Here is a 19,708-nt window from a genome sequence, read left to right as displayed (position 1 = left end):
GTCTGGCCACAAGAAAAACACCAATGCTGTTTCCCTTCCCCTAAGACATTTACACTCACCAGAATAATTCTGAGCAAAAGAAGTGCCACAGAAATGGTTTTAATCAGAGCACAGGTTTTAGAAAGGATATATTTCGTAATAGAAAGAGTAAAGTAAGAACACTGACTGAACAGCCTATCCTTGACAACAGAAAGCATTATTACAGCCACAGGGTACAGTCTGTAGAAACTAAAAATGAGGGTAAGAATCAGCTCTGGAAGTCTGATGAAACCTTTTTTCATATATTTTTTTCCTGTTGTGATCACATGAAAATCTTAAAAATGGAAACACTGAGCAAATGCCACTTTTTGTTATTTACACTGCAAACCCACCATGGTGAATGACACCTGTAACCTTTGCATTTCTTATAGCTTCCCTGTAAATAGCTGGATCAGTATTAAGCCGGCACACCAAACACTTCAGCTTTGCTTCATATAGCACTCAGAGACCTGAGTTCACAAGCACTATAAACAATTTTAGGAAATAAAATAACCAGGCACTAGGAAGGACAACATCAGATAATATTTTGTCAAAAGCAAATGGGATGGCAACGTTATATATGCACTGCTGAAAAGCCAAGACAAGAGTTGCGAGTAAATTTATGGAGACTTAGTTAATTAGACCTTCTTTTTAATCCATAAATTGAAGTCTATGAGTTTTTCAAATATACTGTAGTTAGCTTGACAAAAACTTTATTAAATGCTCCTGATAAAATGACGGGTTATAAGTTGCCTGCTGAAACTACAAATGGTCTGAAATATAAGCACATTTGATATAATTTTTGTTAGTTCTCCAGCATCTACTAACTGACAGCATGAATAACATCAGGAATCAAGTACCTCAGATCAAAATCATAATTTATTCCTTCAATAACCCTCAAACAACTTAGATTGTGCTCTGATTTAGACAATATTCTGAGCAAAATGAGCTGGAAACAGTGCCAGAAAAGATTTATTTTCTTAATAAAAAAGTTATTTTATTGTAGAACAATCATAAATGTTTGTCCAGCTCTATACATAACACTAGCCAGGCTAGAAAGGTTTTCACTGACTTTAGGATCCAGTGAGAGTAACTAAAACTATCACAAACACTGTGTTCATTCAGAGTCCAGACAAGGTCTGGGCAGTTGGGATTTATCTGGCTACCTAAATTCTTACCATGCCAAGTAACTGATCAGATTTCTTGCTTTAACTAGTGCCTACGTATTGCTTTGACATAACAGGCTGCTTTTTAAGGTTAGGTTTGAGCTTTCTGTTTTACCAGTATGTTCAGAGGAACAAAGCAGGGTGACTCTGCCAGGGTCTACATGCTGCCTTCCAATAATACACATGTTCCAAGGGCCAAACAGGAGAAAATGTGACAGGAAAGAAAACCAGTATGAAAGACTCAAGTTCTCTGCATGTTAAGAGCTGCACGGAAACAGTGAATATCAGCAAGAAAAAGAACAAAGCTAGGAAAAAGAGAGGTTCAGCAAATATTTGCAGCATCTGCTACTCATGAGGGCTCTGTGCTACCCCTGCAGAGAGAAGCTGATTCCAGGATAAAGGAAAGGAGAGAGAACAGTGCAGGCTGGCAATGCTGGATAGCGAGACCCAGTGTGTGCATTAACAGCATGGCTCTATCCCACGCTATTGTTCAACCAGTGATGAGACTCAGGAAGAGCTATTCAGCCAGTCATGCAGAGATGAGAGAAAGACTGGTAATAAGTAACTAAGGTGCATTGCAGCACACCATGGCGAACAGAAGTTAATTTTAACTCAGCAAGGATCATGCCATGCTTGTCTGGTTCATGGAGACACTCATTGCCATGAAAACGCAATGAGAAATCAGCCATAAGCCAGACTGCGTGTACTCTCATCAGCTTTATAAATGAAAGATTAACAAGGAACAAAGTTGTTCGTCTGAGGACTGGCAGACCCACGCTTATATAGGGTTTGTTGGCCTAAAAATCACATTTAGCAACAGTACATTGCAGTTGATGAGAAGACACGCACGTGAAACAGCCTTGAGTTGTAACAGTAAGTATTATTTTTGCCATCTTTTTTTTTGACAGAACCTTTCCAAACAGACTCAGAAATGGAATATCCCGTTAGGACATACCTACCAACACTGAACAAGACTATACCAACTGAAGTGGCTGACTGTCTGTCACAGTTTTTAACGTGGTACGGTAGTCCAGGCACCGACAGCGTCTGAAGATAGCCATGACAGGAAGGCATACAGACTACTTGGATTATACCAAATTTGCCTAGATGAGAATTTGGGGGACAGCACATGCAGAACACGACCTGTGTCATCCATAATCAGCTTAAATCAGGCTTTCATCTACATTTGTACAATTAAGCTGCTGCTTTACATTTGTCAGTGCATCCATGTAATATGAGCATGCTGAGACCTCACAGGTCACATGAATGCCAATGCCGTTTCCCTGCTTCCTTGCCTTTTGACAGCACCACTACCCGGAAGCCCACCGTGTTCTACCTCTCATACAATAAAACTGATTATAAAAATAATCAAAAGTAGTGAAAAACAAGTGCATACTACTACTAGTCAGAGCACCTGAGAGAACCTGAATTTACTCAGCTTGGTGCCTTCACCTGGTAAACATCAACCTAGCTTTCCTGGGAGCCTTCTCCTTCTTTCAAACCACAAAGTTATACCTTTACTTGCAGTTACCACAAGCTATCTTTTAAAATGATGAACAGGTTTAGTAACGTTCTATCTCCCTCCACACCAACCATCTTTCTTCCACTGAAGCTCTTGGAAATACCCTGGTTCAGGTTCACTTCCTGAAACCAGTTTCAGATACTAAACTCTTCACCGCATTAGGAGATTTATTCAAACTGCCCTGCAAAAAAAAGTATGTATTCCACAAGAATAAGCAAAGTAAGCGAGTCGTCTTGGGTCTCCAGTACAGCCCAGACTTGAGGAGTTTCACAGTTCTTAGAACATGAAGTCTGCAGCTAGCAATGAGCAAAGAAAGACTGGAAAATGCAGTGCATCACCTTCTTCACTCACGTCTCCTGGAACGGAAGACACCTGTTTGCCATCTGCAGACCTCAAAAAATTATTAATAAATATTACAATCCCATGGAGTTTCCCTTCCTGGACATTGAAAGAAAACCAAAATAACAGCAAAAAGCAAATCATTCCTTTATCATCAGAGAGAAGACTATGTCTATGTAACTATAGCAAAAAAACCAAGCATTTGAAGCCTAGGGAAGAGGAGTTACAAGGCTTATTGAAATAAAGAAAGGCTTGAGGTAACTGCTTTGAGCAGCCTGATTAGACTAGCCAAGGGCTCACATAATTTATATCAATTCTTTGGTGTGAGATTGCTCTCGTTCTCCCTACAATCCTGTATCATCTGAGAGGGCATCATGTTCCCCCTGACTCATGGAGAGCTGTGTTTTATGTTGTAATTTGCTAGAACAGTGATTATGCGCAAGTGAGAGAATTTCACAAGCAAAATGTCTTGTCAGTGAAAATAGCAGCTTTACTCCTACATTCACTTAGCAGCAGGAGGCAGAAAGTGTCCTGGGGTTTTTGAATTATTGCTGAAATGAACTCCAGATGCCTGCAGAAAGACTGCTAAATATATACCTAATTGCCAGTTTCTTTTGTCTTAGCCCCGCTGCTGAACAACCTTCAAACAACAGCATTTGATACATTCTGAATTCTTTATTAGCACCTTTATGCAAAATTAAATGGCACTTGTGCAAAGCTGGAGCACAACAGCACGCCAGCACGACGTCTCTGGAAGCCTGTCTTGGGTATTCGTCTTCCTGTGGGGGAAGTTTTCTTATAAATTACAGTCTTCCTTTTACATTACACACACACCAATTTTATACCTCTCAGTTTTTATGCTAGAAAAATTTGCATATTTATGTAATATTAATCAGGCACCAAATTTTTCTATTTTGAATATTCAGCAAAGGAGAGCAAAACTATGCTTCCTGGCCTGCTGCCGCTCCAATGACTCATCTCTGCTGACATCCAAGCTAATGGGTGTGAAGACATAGAACTGCTGCTCCATAAGAGAAAAAGGATTCGGCAGAGACAAGCTCATGCGTCCCATGCTTCATCCGTGCTAACCCTGACTCCCACACACAATGCCCACATGACAACTATGAAACTGCTTCTGGGCTCTGTGATTATAGGTGTACGTAAGGGTAACCGTTAGGAGTACGCATGTCAAGGCTTTGGTCTGGAAATAAGATGGTCTTAAAAATCAAAGATCATATACACCACACTGAACAATCTGCATATACAAATAAATAAATGTGTTCTTTCATTGATTAGGGAGAGGAGAGGCAGAGTGATTGCCAGTGTAACCACTCTATCTGTGACACGGGAGCAGACAGCACACTGTCGGCTGCTGAATTCCCACAATACACAGCCCCTCCGCCTTCATGGTCTTCAAGAGTCTATGCTGATCTTTCCATCCCAGCAGCAAACCTCACCCACGGCTGTAACCTACAGCCCTCATTAGCCCAATATTCATTACCAAGGGAGCTGACATCAACAACAGAAGCTACCGTGCAGCCCTCTTCCTCTTCTCTGTTCCCCAGACCTACTCGCTTTGATTTTTACCTGCTTTCAGCACACTGGACCAGTGCTACTCTATAGAGCAGGATTCAGACACGGTTCAATCTAAAGTGTCACGGTAGCGCCGCTCTCACCTAACACATATGGGAACAGATGGGCACATCCAGAACACCAGCACAAAATGCCACAGCTATAAAGCAGGGCTCAAGTTTCGACACTTGCTAGATACCATTTCACTGTGCTGGTGATCTCTTCCAGGACTCTGCCAGTCAGCGTGAGGTATGTATTAGGGACACTTACACAGACTTCAGTTCGATGATGTCTGATTCCTACTAGCCATCTCAATCTTTAATTTATAATTTGTCTAGCCCTAGTGAGGGCTTCCTGCACACTGTGACACTTGGCTGCAACACTTCACAGAAATCACTTGAGACAGCATGAACCTCCATTTTCTGAGCTTCAGTTCCAGTTATAAACACGCAGTATTTTTTTAAACACTTCAGGTTGAAAGTCTGGACTTTCCAAAACTTGACTACCATAGTAAGGATGTAAAGGATGGGAAAATCTTGACCTTGCTGATTTTCAGATGTCTCAAGAGAAAAAGCATATTGGGCAGCTGGTTGTAGTTAAATGTGTGAAGACTAATGACCTCCTTCAAAATTGTGCACTCTGGACAAGATTAATCTGCTCTCTGTTGACTATTCAGCAAGGCAAGCACATAGCAGTGATCTAATAAAGTTTGTGTTTGAATAACAAAAAAATTCAAGTCAGCAGTTACTTCTTCACCATGTCAAATAATACAGAGTGAGCTTTAAAAGCTGGAGTCACAGCTAAACACATAAGGCAGCTGACAGAATCACAGAATGGCTGAGTGTGGAAGGGACCTCTGGACGTTATTCTGTCCAACCACCCTTCTCAACCTGGGTCCCCTGTAGCAAGCTGCCCAGGACCATATCCATACAGCTATTGAGTATTTCCAAGGAAAGAGACTACATGAGGTCTCTGGGCAACCTGTGCCAGTGCTTAGTCACCCTCACAGTGTAAATGCCTTTCCTGATGTTCAGATGGAACCTTCTGTGTTTCAGTTCATATTCATTGCCTCTGGTCCTGGCCATGGGCACCACTGAAATGAGCCTGGCTCAATCTTCTTTATGCTCTCCTTTCATATATTTATGTATATTGATAATATGTGTCCTGAGCTTTCTCTTCTCTATGCTAAACAGGCCCACCTTTCTCAGCCTTTCCTCATGTGAAAGGTGCTCCGGTTCCTTAATCAATCTCAGTGATCCTTTGCTGGACTGTCTCCAGTAGCTTTGTATCTCTCAGGTACTGGGGAGGCCAGAACTGGAAACGGTATTCCAGGTGTGGCCTCATCAGTGCCGAGTAGAAGGGAAGGATCACCTTCCTCAACCTGCTTGCAACACCTCTCCTATTGCAGCCCCAGGATACCATTAGCCTTCTTTGTCACAAGGGCACATTGCTGGCTCGTGTTCAACTTGGTGTCCACTAGGATCCCCAGTTCCTTTTATGCAAAGCTGCTTTCCAGCTGGTCAGCCCCCAGCATACACTGGTGCAGGATTTTACACTTCCCTTTGCTGAACTTCATAAGGTTCTTGCTGGCACATTTCTGTGACAACAGAAATGTTGACACAGCCTGTTGAGGTTCCTTCCCTGTGGGTGGCAGCACAACCCTCTGCTGTATCAGGTTGAAACATGAGCAAACTTGCTGATGATGCACTCTGCTACATCATCCAGACCATTAATGAAGATGTTGAATGGGACTGGAATCAGTACTGACCCCTGGGGTACACCACCAGTTATTGTCCCCCAACTAGACTTCATAACACCAATCACCACCCTCTGGGTCTGGCTGCTCAGCCAGTTTTCAATCTACCTCACTGTTTGCTCATCTAGCCCATACATTATCAACTTCTCTCTCAGGATCTTCTGGGAGGAAGTCAAAAGCCTTACTTGAAGTCAATGTAGACTATATCCACTGCTCTCTCCTCATCTACCAAACCAGCCATTTCATCATAGAAAGGTTACCGGGTTGGTCAAGTATGACTTCCCCGTTGTGAACCCATCCAGTCGTCATCTGACTGAGCCTTCCCTGAAGCAGCGTCATGTGCTGCAGTCTCCAGTGACAGAACTGCACTGGTGAAATTGGGTCCTCCCTCCATTTCTCAATATAAACCAGAATGCAACAGGCAGACGAAATCCTACAAGCAGGAGTGCCACCATTTTTTCCTATCTGAGATCATGCAAGCAGAAAAATTAGCTTACTTCATTTACAGAAATTCAGTGAGTGGCCAAATTAGCTTTAAGGAAGGACTGAGGAAAGGGAAGCAAAACTGTTTAAGAAACAAACAATTGCTCCTTGGGGAAAAAAAAAAGCATTTTTAAACACACAGCTTGTGTGTCTATCCATTTTCTGCTTTTGTCATGGTCCTTCACCAGCTCACAGCGGAGCAGGGACCAGGCATTATCACATTATCTTTGTAGTCATTAAATGCTAAATGAGACTTCTACATTGTACTGTTAAGCAGAGCTGATGACACAGCTCCCTAAGGGCACCTTGGTCTTATCCTGTTTGCACTAACAAAACCCCGAAGAGACATCATTATAGAGGATTTGAAAGGAAACTGTGGCAGGGAGGTTGATATTGGCATCTGTAAATCCTCTGCATGCTTAAATAAGGAGCTTGGTGGTAATCTCTCTAAATAAACCTCTGCAAAGGGTAACATTTCTGTCAACCTTGGTGCTTCCCAAAAGCAAAACCGTCACTGTTATCTTCTGATGCAATGACAGACACCTCTTACCCTCATCGGGATACAGAGATTCGGGTTAGTTCTGTTCATACGAGAGAAAGGAAGGATACAGAACACAAAAGAGTGAGGCCAACGCCTTCTCCCAGCCCTCCTCATATACAGGGCACAGGTTAGAGAGAAACATGAATGGGTTTCTACACTGAAGTGCATCAGTGTATTTCCTAACTAGCCAGCCACCTTCTGTATGTTGAAGACCGTAGCAAAAAAATTGAACACCTATGTGTGCATGCATGTGTGTGTACCTAGAAGAGAGAGTATGTGCACATGCAAGCAGCTGCCTTAGTCTGGAAAGAGGTGAGATTACAGTAACACCTGTATAACTACCTTATAGATGTATGTATTACACAGCTCCCCCAGGACCCCTCTGGCGTTCAAAGGAGGGGTGGAAAAGGAGTAGCCTGCAGTATTGCAATCTGCATGATAATAACATCCTTGTACTGATTTCAGCGGGCCAGACTTTCCTTATCTCACTGTGTTTTTCTTTAAGCTGAACATGTTCATAAAGGGTGCGCTGAAAGCTAATTAGAAGATCCTAGCTTCAAGCTTAACCTCTGGTCAGTGTCTTCAGCGACTCATACTTTATTTATCCTCTAACTTCTTGCCAACACAGGCAACCAACTGCTAACCTGAAGCTATGTAGTCTCCAACCCACTTCTACCTTAAAACCAGCAGAAGGCCCATATGTTTCTTGTCTGGCACACAGTAAACAATGGCACTCTAGCAAATCGGCTATTTCAGCACCTGGTTATGTTTGGTGCTCCTTGGTGCTTTGGGGAACAGTAATGTCTATGAATCACGTTCAGTTACAACATAGTTATTTCCAAGCTTGTTTGATGCTTAGCATTTGAGGAAAATTATATGCTTACTCACCATAAGGGATATATGCCAAGCCTACTGACAATGAAGACAATGGCAAATGTAAGGAACAGAAGGTCACTCAGTTTTTGACACTTGCAATAGTTTGCCATTTTGGCAGCCTGTAAAAGAAAGAAATATCTGTTTACTCCTGTGAGGACAACTGGGTTCTCTTGTATAGTGTATAAGCTGTAAGAAGAAGAAATCAAATTTTTATGAAATCAATAACATTTTCATTGGGCCAACTCACAGTGACCTCGTAACTTCTTTCTACCATGCAGGTGGAAAACGTCTTCTCAGAAAAAAATCCGGACTGCGTAAAACCACAGTATATCTCCTTTTTCTTCCTTCCCCATTCAATTTCCTTTTTGAAATCCTACAATTTCAGATTCACAAAACTCTTTTATTGAACTCCATTGTGTTTATGTTGTCCTTGTCCCCAACCTCTTTACCTACTTGTCTCTCACCTTTCCAGTATGGTCCAATTGCATTTTCAGCACCCATCCATCTTCTACCTGCCCTATGTGCTCGGACCTTCTAGTGTTGCTATATATGAACTTAGGCTCAATTCATCTATTGTGCCCCATAACCTATGTTCTCCTACAGCATCTCTTCCTCCTTTCTTACCTATACAGAACAGTTTCTACCTCTAAGATTATACCACTCCCCTTCAAATCTTCTTCCAAGGCTCTCTTCCCCTTCCAAGTTTTGCTTTCCAACTTGTTGCCCTATGCCTATTTTCACATGCTTCTCTCATTTGCCTTCATGCAGTCTTCCGACTCCTCCTCAGTGAAGGAGTCTACCAATTACGCTTCACTCACACAGCTCATTAAAACACTCATCTTCCCTGAATTTTCTTCACACTCCTCTCCCTGAAGAAAACAGCATATACAATCAAGCTTGTTTTAAGCTGCTTCCACAGCATTCACGGGTGTAAGCAGTTACTTATTTTAAAACATCTGATTCAAGACAGGGACAGTCTTTCTTTATGCTTTCTGTCAAATGTATCCAGAGAGTCACTGCACAATGAAGTACATGAAGAGCCTGATTTAGTGTCCACTTAAGTCACTGGGAACCCTTTAAAAGCCCCCTCTGAGGGGGCCTATATCCAGCTCCCATATTGAGAAGATGCTTACTTGTGCAGACTTTCCAGAGGGCTAAGACAGAGCAAAATTACCACAACTATACATGTAGAACACTATTCTGAGTGCAGAATTCAAACCAGAGAATTGTCTAAGATGGTGAGAGGCATTCTTGCATTCTGTCTGATTTTTGTTCGTACGAACACACTGAACCTGGAAGTGCCCAATGCTCACGTCAGACAATCCGGGTGCCAAAACCAATCTGCACTTTTGGACATTACATAACATCTGCAATGTTTCCACTCAAAATCTGAATATAAAGGATATCATCACTAACAGAAAACAAGTTAGGAAGCTCACAAAATATGAAGAAAGCCACCAGTGCTGCAAACATAACCCTTCTGAATCAGCACTACATTCTAGAGTGGACACAAATGAGTTTCCTAGCAGTCTGAACTAACAGTCTGGTTTAAGGAAAAGAGAACACTTCGGTGCCAACATGCAAAGCAGAAGAGTTACTAACAGGTTGATCTTCAGGTGACAGAAAGTTTAGACAGGAATTTTGGATGTATTTCCATGGTGGCAGTCTAAAAAGCTGGTTTCATAGTGTGTGGAGTTGGTATTGCTATAGCAACTTGTAGTAGTATCACACCATTTCTCAAAAACAGTACAGCTGTTGGGTCATCAGTTCTCAAATAACAAATCTACAAATGATATTGATAAAGAAGGACTACAAAAAAAGGGAAAGAGTATGTTGTTGGATGGAATTGGGCCACCTAAGACAATACAACACGATTTTCAAAGCTTAAAAGGCATGACTACAACTGAATAACACAGCTCTTCCAGATACTCTTGCTAGTCTATTTAAATCCATTTATTTTACAGCCCAGCTATTTGCCTTGGTCTGAAGTATCCATTTGTCTGAAGTGTCCTTCGGGTCTGAAGATCCCAAAATAGCTGGGATTTTAAGTGCTTCAGGAGGTTAGGTTACAGTGTTTCTAACCCACAAGCTGTACTGCAATGCAATGATAACCAAGACCCCTTAAAAAACTTAGCTGAGATTCTGAAAGTTGTCTCTCAGTAGCCTAGATTTCAGCTTAAGCTAATGTAATGGCTTCCTAGGCAAGCAAATAACTCTACATTGGGTCTGTCCTGCTGTGGCTAGGCAGCTTTAAGCATCTAAGAAAACTTTCACTCAGACCTAAAAGAACAGCTATGTATTCCTGAAAATCTTGCAAAGACTCTTCTGTACCTGCAGATGCCTTGAGACCTATGATGAACTAACCCAGGCCATGATGGGTCAGTTGTGCACCTGACCTGTTTTACATAAGATGTATTTATAAAAATGAAAAGCTATTTCCAGAGGCCACTAGACTCTTTCCACCTACCATTTCATAATGAAACATGTCCAGTGGAAAGTTGGAATGCAACATTTTTGCTATTCTCATTGCAGAACATGGTATATATTGGTAGAAATTTTTCCTTATATCCAATCTACACCTCCCCTGGCGCAATGTAAGGCCATTTCCTCTTATCCTATTGCTTGTTGCTTGGGAGAAGTGACCAACCACCACCTCACTACAACCTCCTTTCAGGTAGTTGTAGAGAGCGATAAGGTCTCCCCTCAGCTTCCTTTTCTCCAGGCTAAACAACGCCAGTTCCCCCAGATGCTCCTTATAAGACTTGTGCTCTAGACCCTTCACCAGCTTTGCTGCCCTCCTTTGGACATGCTCCAGCACCTCAATGTCTTTTTTGCAGTGAGGGGCCCAAAACTGAACACAATACTCGAGGTGAAGCCTCAGCAGTGCTGAGTAGAGCAGGACAATCACTTCCCTAGCACTGCTGGCCATACTATTTGTAGTGGACGCCACTGGCCATCCTGGACACCTGGGCACACTGCTGGCTCATATTCAGCTGTCAGTCAACCACCAACCCCAGGTCCTTTTCCACCAGACAGCTTTCAGCCACGCTTCTCCAAGCCTGCAGCGTTTCATGGGATTGTTGTGATCCAAGCGCAGGACCCACTTGTCCTTGTTGAACCTCATAAAATTGGCCTTAGCCCATTGATCCAGCCTGTCCAAATCCCTCTGTAGAGCCTTCCTACCCTCAAGCAGATTGACACTCCCACCCAACTTGGTGTTGTCTGCAAACTTACTAAGGGTGCACTCGATCCCCTCACCCAGATCATTGATAAAGATATTAAACAGAACTGGCCCCAACACTGAGCCCTGGGGAACCCCACTTGTCACCAGCCACCAACTGGATTTAACTCTATTCACCACAACTCTTTGGGCCTGGCCATCTAGCCAGTTTTTCACCCATCAAAGAGTAGGCCCATCTAAGACATGAGCAGCCAATATCTCCAGAACAATGCCGTGGGAAGCAGTGTCAAAGGCTTTACTACATCCACAGCCTTTCCTTCATCCACTAAACAGGTCAGGGGTCACCTTGTCATAGAAAGAGATCAGGTTAGTCAAGCAGAGCCTGCTTTTCATAAACCCATGCTGACTGGGCCTGATCACCTGGTTGTCCTGTACATGCCACATGACGGCACTCAAGATGATCTGCTCCATAACCTTCCCTGGCACTGAGGTCAGACTGACTGGCCTGTAGTTCCCCAGATCCTCCTTCTGTCCCTTCTTGTAGGTGGGCACCACATTTGCCATCCTCCAGTCAACTGGGACCTCCCGGCTTAGCCAGGACTGCTGGTAAATGATGGAAAGTATCTTGGTAAGCACTTCCGCCAGCTCCCTTAGTATCCTTGGGTGGATCCCATCCAGCCCCATAGACTTGTGTGCATCTAAGTACTCTAGCAGGTCACTAACCATTTCCCCTTGGATTATGGGGGCTTCAGTCTGCTCCTCGTCCCTGTCTTCTAGCTCAGAGGGCTGGGTACCCAGAGAACAACTGGTCTTGCTATTAAAGACTGAGGCAAAGAAGGCATTAAGTACCTCAGCCTTTTCTTCATCCTTGGTCACTATGCTTCCTTCCACATCCAGTAAAGGATGGAGATTCTCCTTAGTCCTCCTTTTGTTGTTAATGTATTTATAGAAACATTTTTTATTGTCTTTTACAGCAGTAGCCAGATTAAGTTCTAGCTGGGCTAGATTTTCTCCATGCATAACATGGAGAAATTTTCTCCATGCATAACATCACGATCTCCTTGTAGTCCTCCTGAGTTGCCTGCCCCTTCTTCCAAATGTCATAAGCTCTCCTTTTTTTCCTGAGTCCCAGCCAAAGCTCTTGGTTCAGCCAGGCTGGTCTTCTTCCCCGCCGGCTCATCTTTTGGCATATGGAGACAGCCTGTTCCTGCCCCTTTAAGATTTCCTTCTTGAAGAATGTCCAGCCCTCCTGGACTCCTTTGTCCTTCAGGAATGCCTCCCAAGGGACTCTGTCAACCAGGCTCCTAAATAGGTCAAAGTCTGCCCTCCGGAAGTCCAAGGTGGCAGTTCTGCTGACCCCCCTCCTTACTTCTCCAAGAATCAGAAACTCTTATTTTGTGGTCGCTATGCCCAGGTCAGCCTCCAACCGTCACATCACCCACAAGTCCTTCTCTGTTCACAAACAACAGGTCCAGCAGGGCACCTTCCCTAGTTGGTTCACTCACCATCCGTGTCGGGAAGTTATCTTCCACATACTCCAGGAACCTCCTAGACTGTTTCCTCTCTGCTGTATTGTATTTCCAGCAGACATCTGATAAGTTGAAGTCCCCCACAAGAACAAAGGCTAGCGATTGTGAGACTTCTCCCATCTGCTTATAGAATATTTCATCTGCCTCTTCATCCTGGTTGGGTGGCCTCCCACTAGACTCCCACCATGATTTCTGCCTTGTTGGCCTTCCCCCTGATTCTTACCCATGAACATTCAACCCTATCGTCACCATCATTAAGCTCTAGACAATCAAAACACTCCTGAACATATAGGGCTACCCCACCTATTTGCTTGCCTATCTATCTCTTCTGAAGAGTTTATAGCTATCCAACACGGCATTCCAGTTATGTGAGTCATCTCACCATGTTTCTGTGATAGCAACTGTATAATAGTTTTCCTGCTGCACAATGGCTTCCAGCGCCTCCTGTTTGTTGCCCATGCTGCGTACGATGGTGTAGATGCACTTCAGGTGTGCTATTGATCCCGTGACCTTTTCAGGGGGAGAAGCCCTAATTTCTGCATGACCATTCTCGAGTGCTTCTGTGGTTTCTAACATATCAATAACCATTGCATGTTTGCTGCTGCATGGATCTCCATGCCCTACCTCCACTGAGGCAGCAGACGAAAGGACCTCACTAGCACACCATCCCTCAAACACTGGCATGCCGCCCCCAGGCTTATCTCTAGCGAGCCTGGTTTTATCCCTTTCTCCCTTCAAATCTAGTTTAAAGCTCTTTCAATGAGCCCTGCTAACTACTGTACAAAGATCCTTTCCCCTCTTTGAGACAGGTATACCCCAGCTTTTGCCAGCAGGCTTCATGTCATGTAAATCAACGAAAAAAAGTCTGTTGAGTGAGTTGTAATGGCCCTCCTAGTAAATGCTTCTCAGGAGCTGTGATTCTCTTTCTTACACTTTAGACTGGCTTTAGTATTTTCAGTAAGGACAGACTGAAAAAATTGACTAGAAAGACAACTAAAGTATGTGTCTTATGAGGAAGTGTATTTGCTGAATGTCTGCAAGTCATGTGAAAATACCAGGAATTTTTCTTTGTCTTAGCCAGTGAATGAACAGAGGAATTGAGAAAAAAATATGTATCTCACTGTGTTCAAGGTAAGGTTTTAGCTAGCCTATTACAGCTACTCTCCAGTGGGTTTATAGTTCCACGGGCACTGGTCTGATCTGGAATGAACACTGGCAGGTACATGTGCCTGCTGGCAAGAAAAGAGGAATGAAGAAAGTTTGGGTGATACCACAGCTAGCAGAATGCATCTACACACATTGCTAAAACAGAAAAATAAACTTGTAAAGATATAATTATTTCTAACAGGAGAAATTCAGATTGTCCCTTGTTTTCTATCTCGGGCAGTTGTGTCTTCTAGATTAAAAAAAGATTAAAAAATAAAAACAGATTTACAGCACTAATGAATCAGAATGGCAGGATTTTGATTCTGCAATGGGTGACTCACACAGTAAGACTATATTCTTGCATAACAGGATCCCTACAACTACTTTAGTAAAAAATAATTTCAGACAAAATAGTTCTTAACTTTGTTTCGATGCCGATGCAGAGTTCACAGACAGCCCAATCCCAGCATCACCCAGAGCTGTTTAAAACTGATGCCGATACAGGATGACAAGATCTCTAAATTTCTGCTATGGAAGTTACAGACCATCTTGACTTAAAAGAACTTCAATCATCCATTCTTCTCCAAAGCCAACTGTTTAATACTGGCATCTGTATGCAGAGGCACAGGAACCTGGAAAAGCCTGGGGACCAGAGGTCAGCTCACTGCCCATGCACAGAACAGCCATTAAGTTGTTCAGCACCCTCTGCGCAGCAGAGCACAGCAGAATCACACCATGACACCTTGATTCCTTCGGAGACAGGGTTCTCGCCCCCCACATCACTTCAGAGGGGCCAAGAACCAGGAGCTTCTGTCCCACACAGTCACCACTTTCCAGATTTTGCAACTCTGAGCTTTTAACTTTACCACATCATATTAAAAATCTGTGTGTAACCCTCCCTGGCATGCAATGCATTACCAGTTTCTGCTCTGTACAAGCAACTTATCAAGGGACAAAACAGCCTAAAGTCACAAACGTGCACTGCTACAAGTGTAATATATTTCAGCAAGGAAATACACTATATTAATCACCATTACCATCATGAACTGGCCTCTGTGCTTAAGAAATACTTGTTTTGAATAGCAAATAGATTCTACCTAGTGACATGCTAGCTCTCAGAATAGTGAATACCATGTACAGACACTGATGATACACGTATTATCTCACCTCTAGGACAACATCAGCCGCATCGTGGAGACATAAGGTCAAGGTTCCCACTCGTGTCAAATTGGTTACATATGAGAAGGTTATCAGGGTGACTGTTACAATATGATGTGTAAACATGATGCCAAAATCCTAGAGCAGCAAGAAGCAGGGGAAAGAAAACAAAAAACAATGAACCAAAAAGCGAGATTCAGTATTCTTATACAAAAACAGATGGATGTTTTTTAAACCCAGCATAATGGTTATGTTACATAAAGATCCTACTACATAAGTGCATTAAATACTCTGCTATATATTTCACTTAGACTGAATAAAATAATCACTGTATATTAACAAAATGCAAAAAGATTACTGAAAGTTAGGGAATATCTACACTTCTCAGTTCATAGTAATTTAACCACATGAAGTAAGCATTTGTGGCTGAAGTTACTTTGAAAAGGCATATGTACATACAAATCAAATTACACTATATTTCTTATATGCCAAGCAACATATAATACGCAAAATAATGCACCATTCACAAGAGTTCAGAGCTACAAAGGAACGGGAAATACATTTCCACCGCACTGGGAGTTATCAACAGTCACCTGCCGAGCACAACTGACAGCTTTCACAGAGCTGCAAATCCCAGTTCTGGTTTTTTATTTGTTTGGTTTTTATGAAGCTGCTTTGTCTTCACACTGTAACAGGGTCAGAAAAGTCTTCAAATGAGCTGGTGCAGCTCTTCCTACTCAGATTTAATCTGCTGCCTCCCAAACGGTGCAGGTTAGCTGGTCTCCAGATCAGTAACTGTGAGTTGTTTGGCCAGCAAGTATCTGTTACTATTGAAAAATACCGGGATCAGTGAAGCTCCTGTAACATCCCATTCCCAGGTACATGCCAAGGGGCAGGCAAAGAAGAGAGAACGACCTGTCTGCCCGCCCTGGACTCCCAGACTGCTTACTGAGAGAACAGGACCTGCAGAGATGAGACTCTTCTCTACAAGGCACCAAGTCTTGCTGGAGTTTGCTGAACTACCTGCGCAGCTTTGAGAAAGCAATATCAAATCCCTGAAGAAAAGATCACGGACATGGTTTGACTGGGGAGTTTCTCCATGCACTGGGTGCAAAGTTACTACCAGAGCTCTCAGCGGATCCAGCGTCTCTCCAGCAGGGCTGGCTGAAGGGAGACATCCAGGCAGTCAGAAGCGGTGGCTCCTCCAGCCAGCCTGCTCGCCAAGCATCTTGTGAGGTGGCATTTGGCTTTCTGGCAGCTTTTGTGAGCCAGTCCGGCTGAGCTGTGGTAGTCTTCAGCTGAGTGGCCCACAGCAGAGAAACCGACACTGAGGCCCTGCAGTCTTTAGAGAGGCAGCACCTGGTTTGCAAAGGGACTGAAGGTACGTGTGTCGGGCAGGAGGGCCCTGCAGAAAGTGACGGTGGGCTCCCACTGACACAGGGTCAACTCCAGAAAAGCAGCTGCTGACTGCTCCTTCGCTCCAATACTGGGAAGAGTAACTGCCCGGTGTCACCATACCTCTCTCTGGGAATGCAGCAGGCACGTATATCAGGCACCACTGCTTTTAAAGACCTGCAGTGCTGCTGCCTCCCAGTACCAGCGCTTGGCTTCACTGCAATGTACACCTGGAGTCCATGGCAAAACCTGCAGCTTGAGCAGTCTCACTGAATAGGGGCAGGAACTCCTCCCAGCCTATCACCTAATGTTTAATGCTATGAGGTGCTACAAGGTCCTATTTCTCGTTTTCAATGGGCATTGCCAGTATCTCCAACACAAAGCTGAGGAGGGGCAGAGGGGACAGAAAAGAGAAGATTAAAAGCAGAGAACCATATCCTTGTTCGGTATACACCCAACATTTCTCAGCCAGGTTATTTGGTCCCCAGCACAATCAAATACATTCAGCAGTCATTTCAAGCCATTGCTTTAAATCCATTTTCTTAAAGCAGACTGAACAAAAAGAGAATTAAAGGCTGTTTCACCTTCTAAGAGTCTTAAGGGGAAGCAAGAGTAAGGCATCTTAGTAATTTCCGTAACTACAAAACCACACATGGGGACCATTTCACCATACCATAATCAAAACAGAAAAGCACCTGCCTTATTCCCCGGGATTCCCCGGCTACTAGCACAGCCCTATGGCCATACGGCAGCCTAGCTCTTTACTCGCTTCAGCTGCAAATGCTATGGCACTCTCCATTTTCCTTCTAAGTGCAATTATGTTAGCACATAGGCAGTGCAAACTGGGGAAGATGCCAAGTAGAAAATTCTCATCTGTTTTTATAGCTGACACGTTAATGTTCTACAAATACAAGATTTCTAGTCCCTCTTGGGAACTCTTCAAGCCATTCCTGACAATGTGGATTATTCCTAAGCAGCCCTAATGCTCTTGGGCAGCAGTCTTCTGCACTTCTGCGTGAGTCTACTTACAGAAATGCTGTCCAGGGAACTCCTTCTCTGATAACGTTTCTTAAAAGAGAGAGTTATCTGACTCTGCCAGCTCTGAAAAGGAGATGCTGGACTGACCTACTGAAAATTTAGAAAAACGTAGTTTAGCAGTGATATAAAGAAGACTACTTCTGTTATTCTGGTCCTCTCTTCCCTGTTTATGACATTTCTTTACGTCAGTAATTAAAATTATGCTTTGAAGATGCTACCTGTTAGATTTTAGTTATAGATAAGGGTAATGAATACAAAGGAACTAATGGTACAAGTGCCCATAATGTCAAGCTGTACTTGTGTTCCCAGCTTACTCAAGCACTTTCACCCATACACAGCAGAAGAGTAGCTATACAGGAATGGGCTTTTTCTTTTTTAAAATATATTTCAAACGGTATGTATGTTTGTGCAAGATGCATTTACCTACAGCAGATTTGTAGCCTCCGGCTGTAACTGCTGAAAGATACCATGTCCCTGTGTCATGAAAATATGTGACTAAGAATAGGAGAAAGAACCTGCTCCTGACACCATGAGTGGGAAGAACACAGGGCGGAAAATGGAGAAACCCCATGGGTCTCAACTTGTAGACAAGCACTCTGGACACACTCACTGGCTAAACTGCCAAGTGTCTATGGAGCATTAGTGCCACTGAAGAGCAAAACATCATCTTTATTAGTCACTCCAGCTTCTGGAAATGGGCTACAACAAGGAAGGGGAGCATCACCAGCTAAAGGTTTCAACCATTACAATTCTAGTAAAGGCCTGCAAAATGTACACCATCTAAATTCCTCTCCTCTGAAACAAAATAAATCAGGTCTATGACTCTTTTCTTTACTGAGTTTGAAGAAAGAGATCTAGGATCCAGATTCAGTGAATTATAGCATAAATTTTCTAGAATCAAAATGGAATAGTCAAGAAAATTAGCAGATACACATTACTTTGTTCTGGGAATCAGTGAACTGTCGTTTTTTAAAAAAGTAAAACACAGACGCTCTAAGAATTGCCAAATGCTTGGAAGTAAAAGGTGTGACTACACAGAAAGGTCTCCAAGATCATCTACACACCTGTTAAAACACTGACCAAGCAGAAATTTTATACATTCCCTAAATACACCGGTCAAATGTTTTTCTATCAAACAGTACTTCAGGTATCCAGAAAGCATATAAATGAGCCTCATTGCTTTTAAAACTCATCAGGGGCTTGTGAGAGTAATAAAGCTCCTCATCTAATTCTATTTTTACAAAAAAGCAGTATGGGAAGCTGGACAGAGATGATAAAAAATCCAAATCATACTAGGTTGCAGACTTTGAAAATGAAGACCTTTAAGGGTAGAACATGATTACAGCAACATAGTAGATATTTATGAAGCAAACAACATGCAATTATAAAACCGCAAAAGTTAATCTACTCAGTTCCCTGCCTTAATACCAATAGTAGGTATGTGCAACAGCCTAAATGGTTTGCTCACACCTCTTCAGCCACGCAATGATCATCTGGTGGAATTTGTAACACCTAAATAAGCATAAACAGGTATTTGGAAGTCAGCAACCAATTGGAAGTAATTTTAAAGTAATGAATTTGCTATTAGAGAAGAATAAAACGGAGATGGAAAACAGCAAGTACATTTCTCTTGAGCTACAGCGAGTAAAAGACCAGCGCTGGAGTTAGGCCAGTGCCGAGTGCTGGTGCTTTCAGAGAAGACCCACCACACCTCACCTTGAGAGAAACCCTGCTACGTAAAAGCGGCTGGCTGAATCCCTGCAGCGCACGAGGCTGCCAGGGCACTTTTGATCATCCCAGACTACAACACAGCTACTGCTGAATTTAAAGTATCTAAGATGATAACCAAGATTTAGATAAAAGTATTCCTTTCACTGTAACATGAAAACATCAATAGGTTTCTCAGGCTGAGAACTGTTAATCTGCTTTGTATAAGCTGTCATGAAGTCTTACAATGGCATCTGATATTAGCTGGCAAATTTCCTGCT

General features: G+C 42.9%; 1 protein-coding gene across 2 annotated transcripts in view; it reads right to left on the bottom strand.

The window, feature by feature from the left end:
• The window catches only part of CERS6 (ceramide synthase 6), a 134,815-nt gene that overhangs the window by 16,884 nt on the left and 98,223 nt on the right, over window positions 1–19,708 (bottom strand). For both annotated transcript variants that reach the window (XM_063341842.1, XM_063341843.1), the window contains 2 exons: window positions 15,297–15,425; window positions 8,286–8,392 (listed from right to left, as the gene is read on the bottom strand). In XM_063341842.1, coding sequence (XP_063197912.1) covers window positions 8,286–8,392; window positions 15,297–15,425 — 236 coding nt within the window. The remainder of the gene's footprint in view (window positions 1–8,285; window positions 8,393–15,296; window positions 15,426–19,708) is intronic.

Source organism: Chroicocephalus ridibundus, chromosome 7, assembly GCF_963924245.1.
Source record: "Chroicocephalus ridibundus chromosome 7, bChrRid1.1, whole genome shotgun sequence".
NCBI classification, from domain to species: Eukaryota; Metazoa; Chordata; class Aves; order Charadriiformes; family Laridae; genus Chroicocephalus; species Chroicocephalus ridibundus.
Note: the sequence above shows the minus strand (reverse complement) of the source record. Positions and strands in the feature narration are given on the sequence as shown.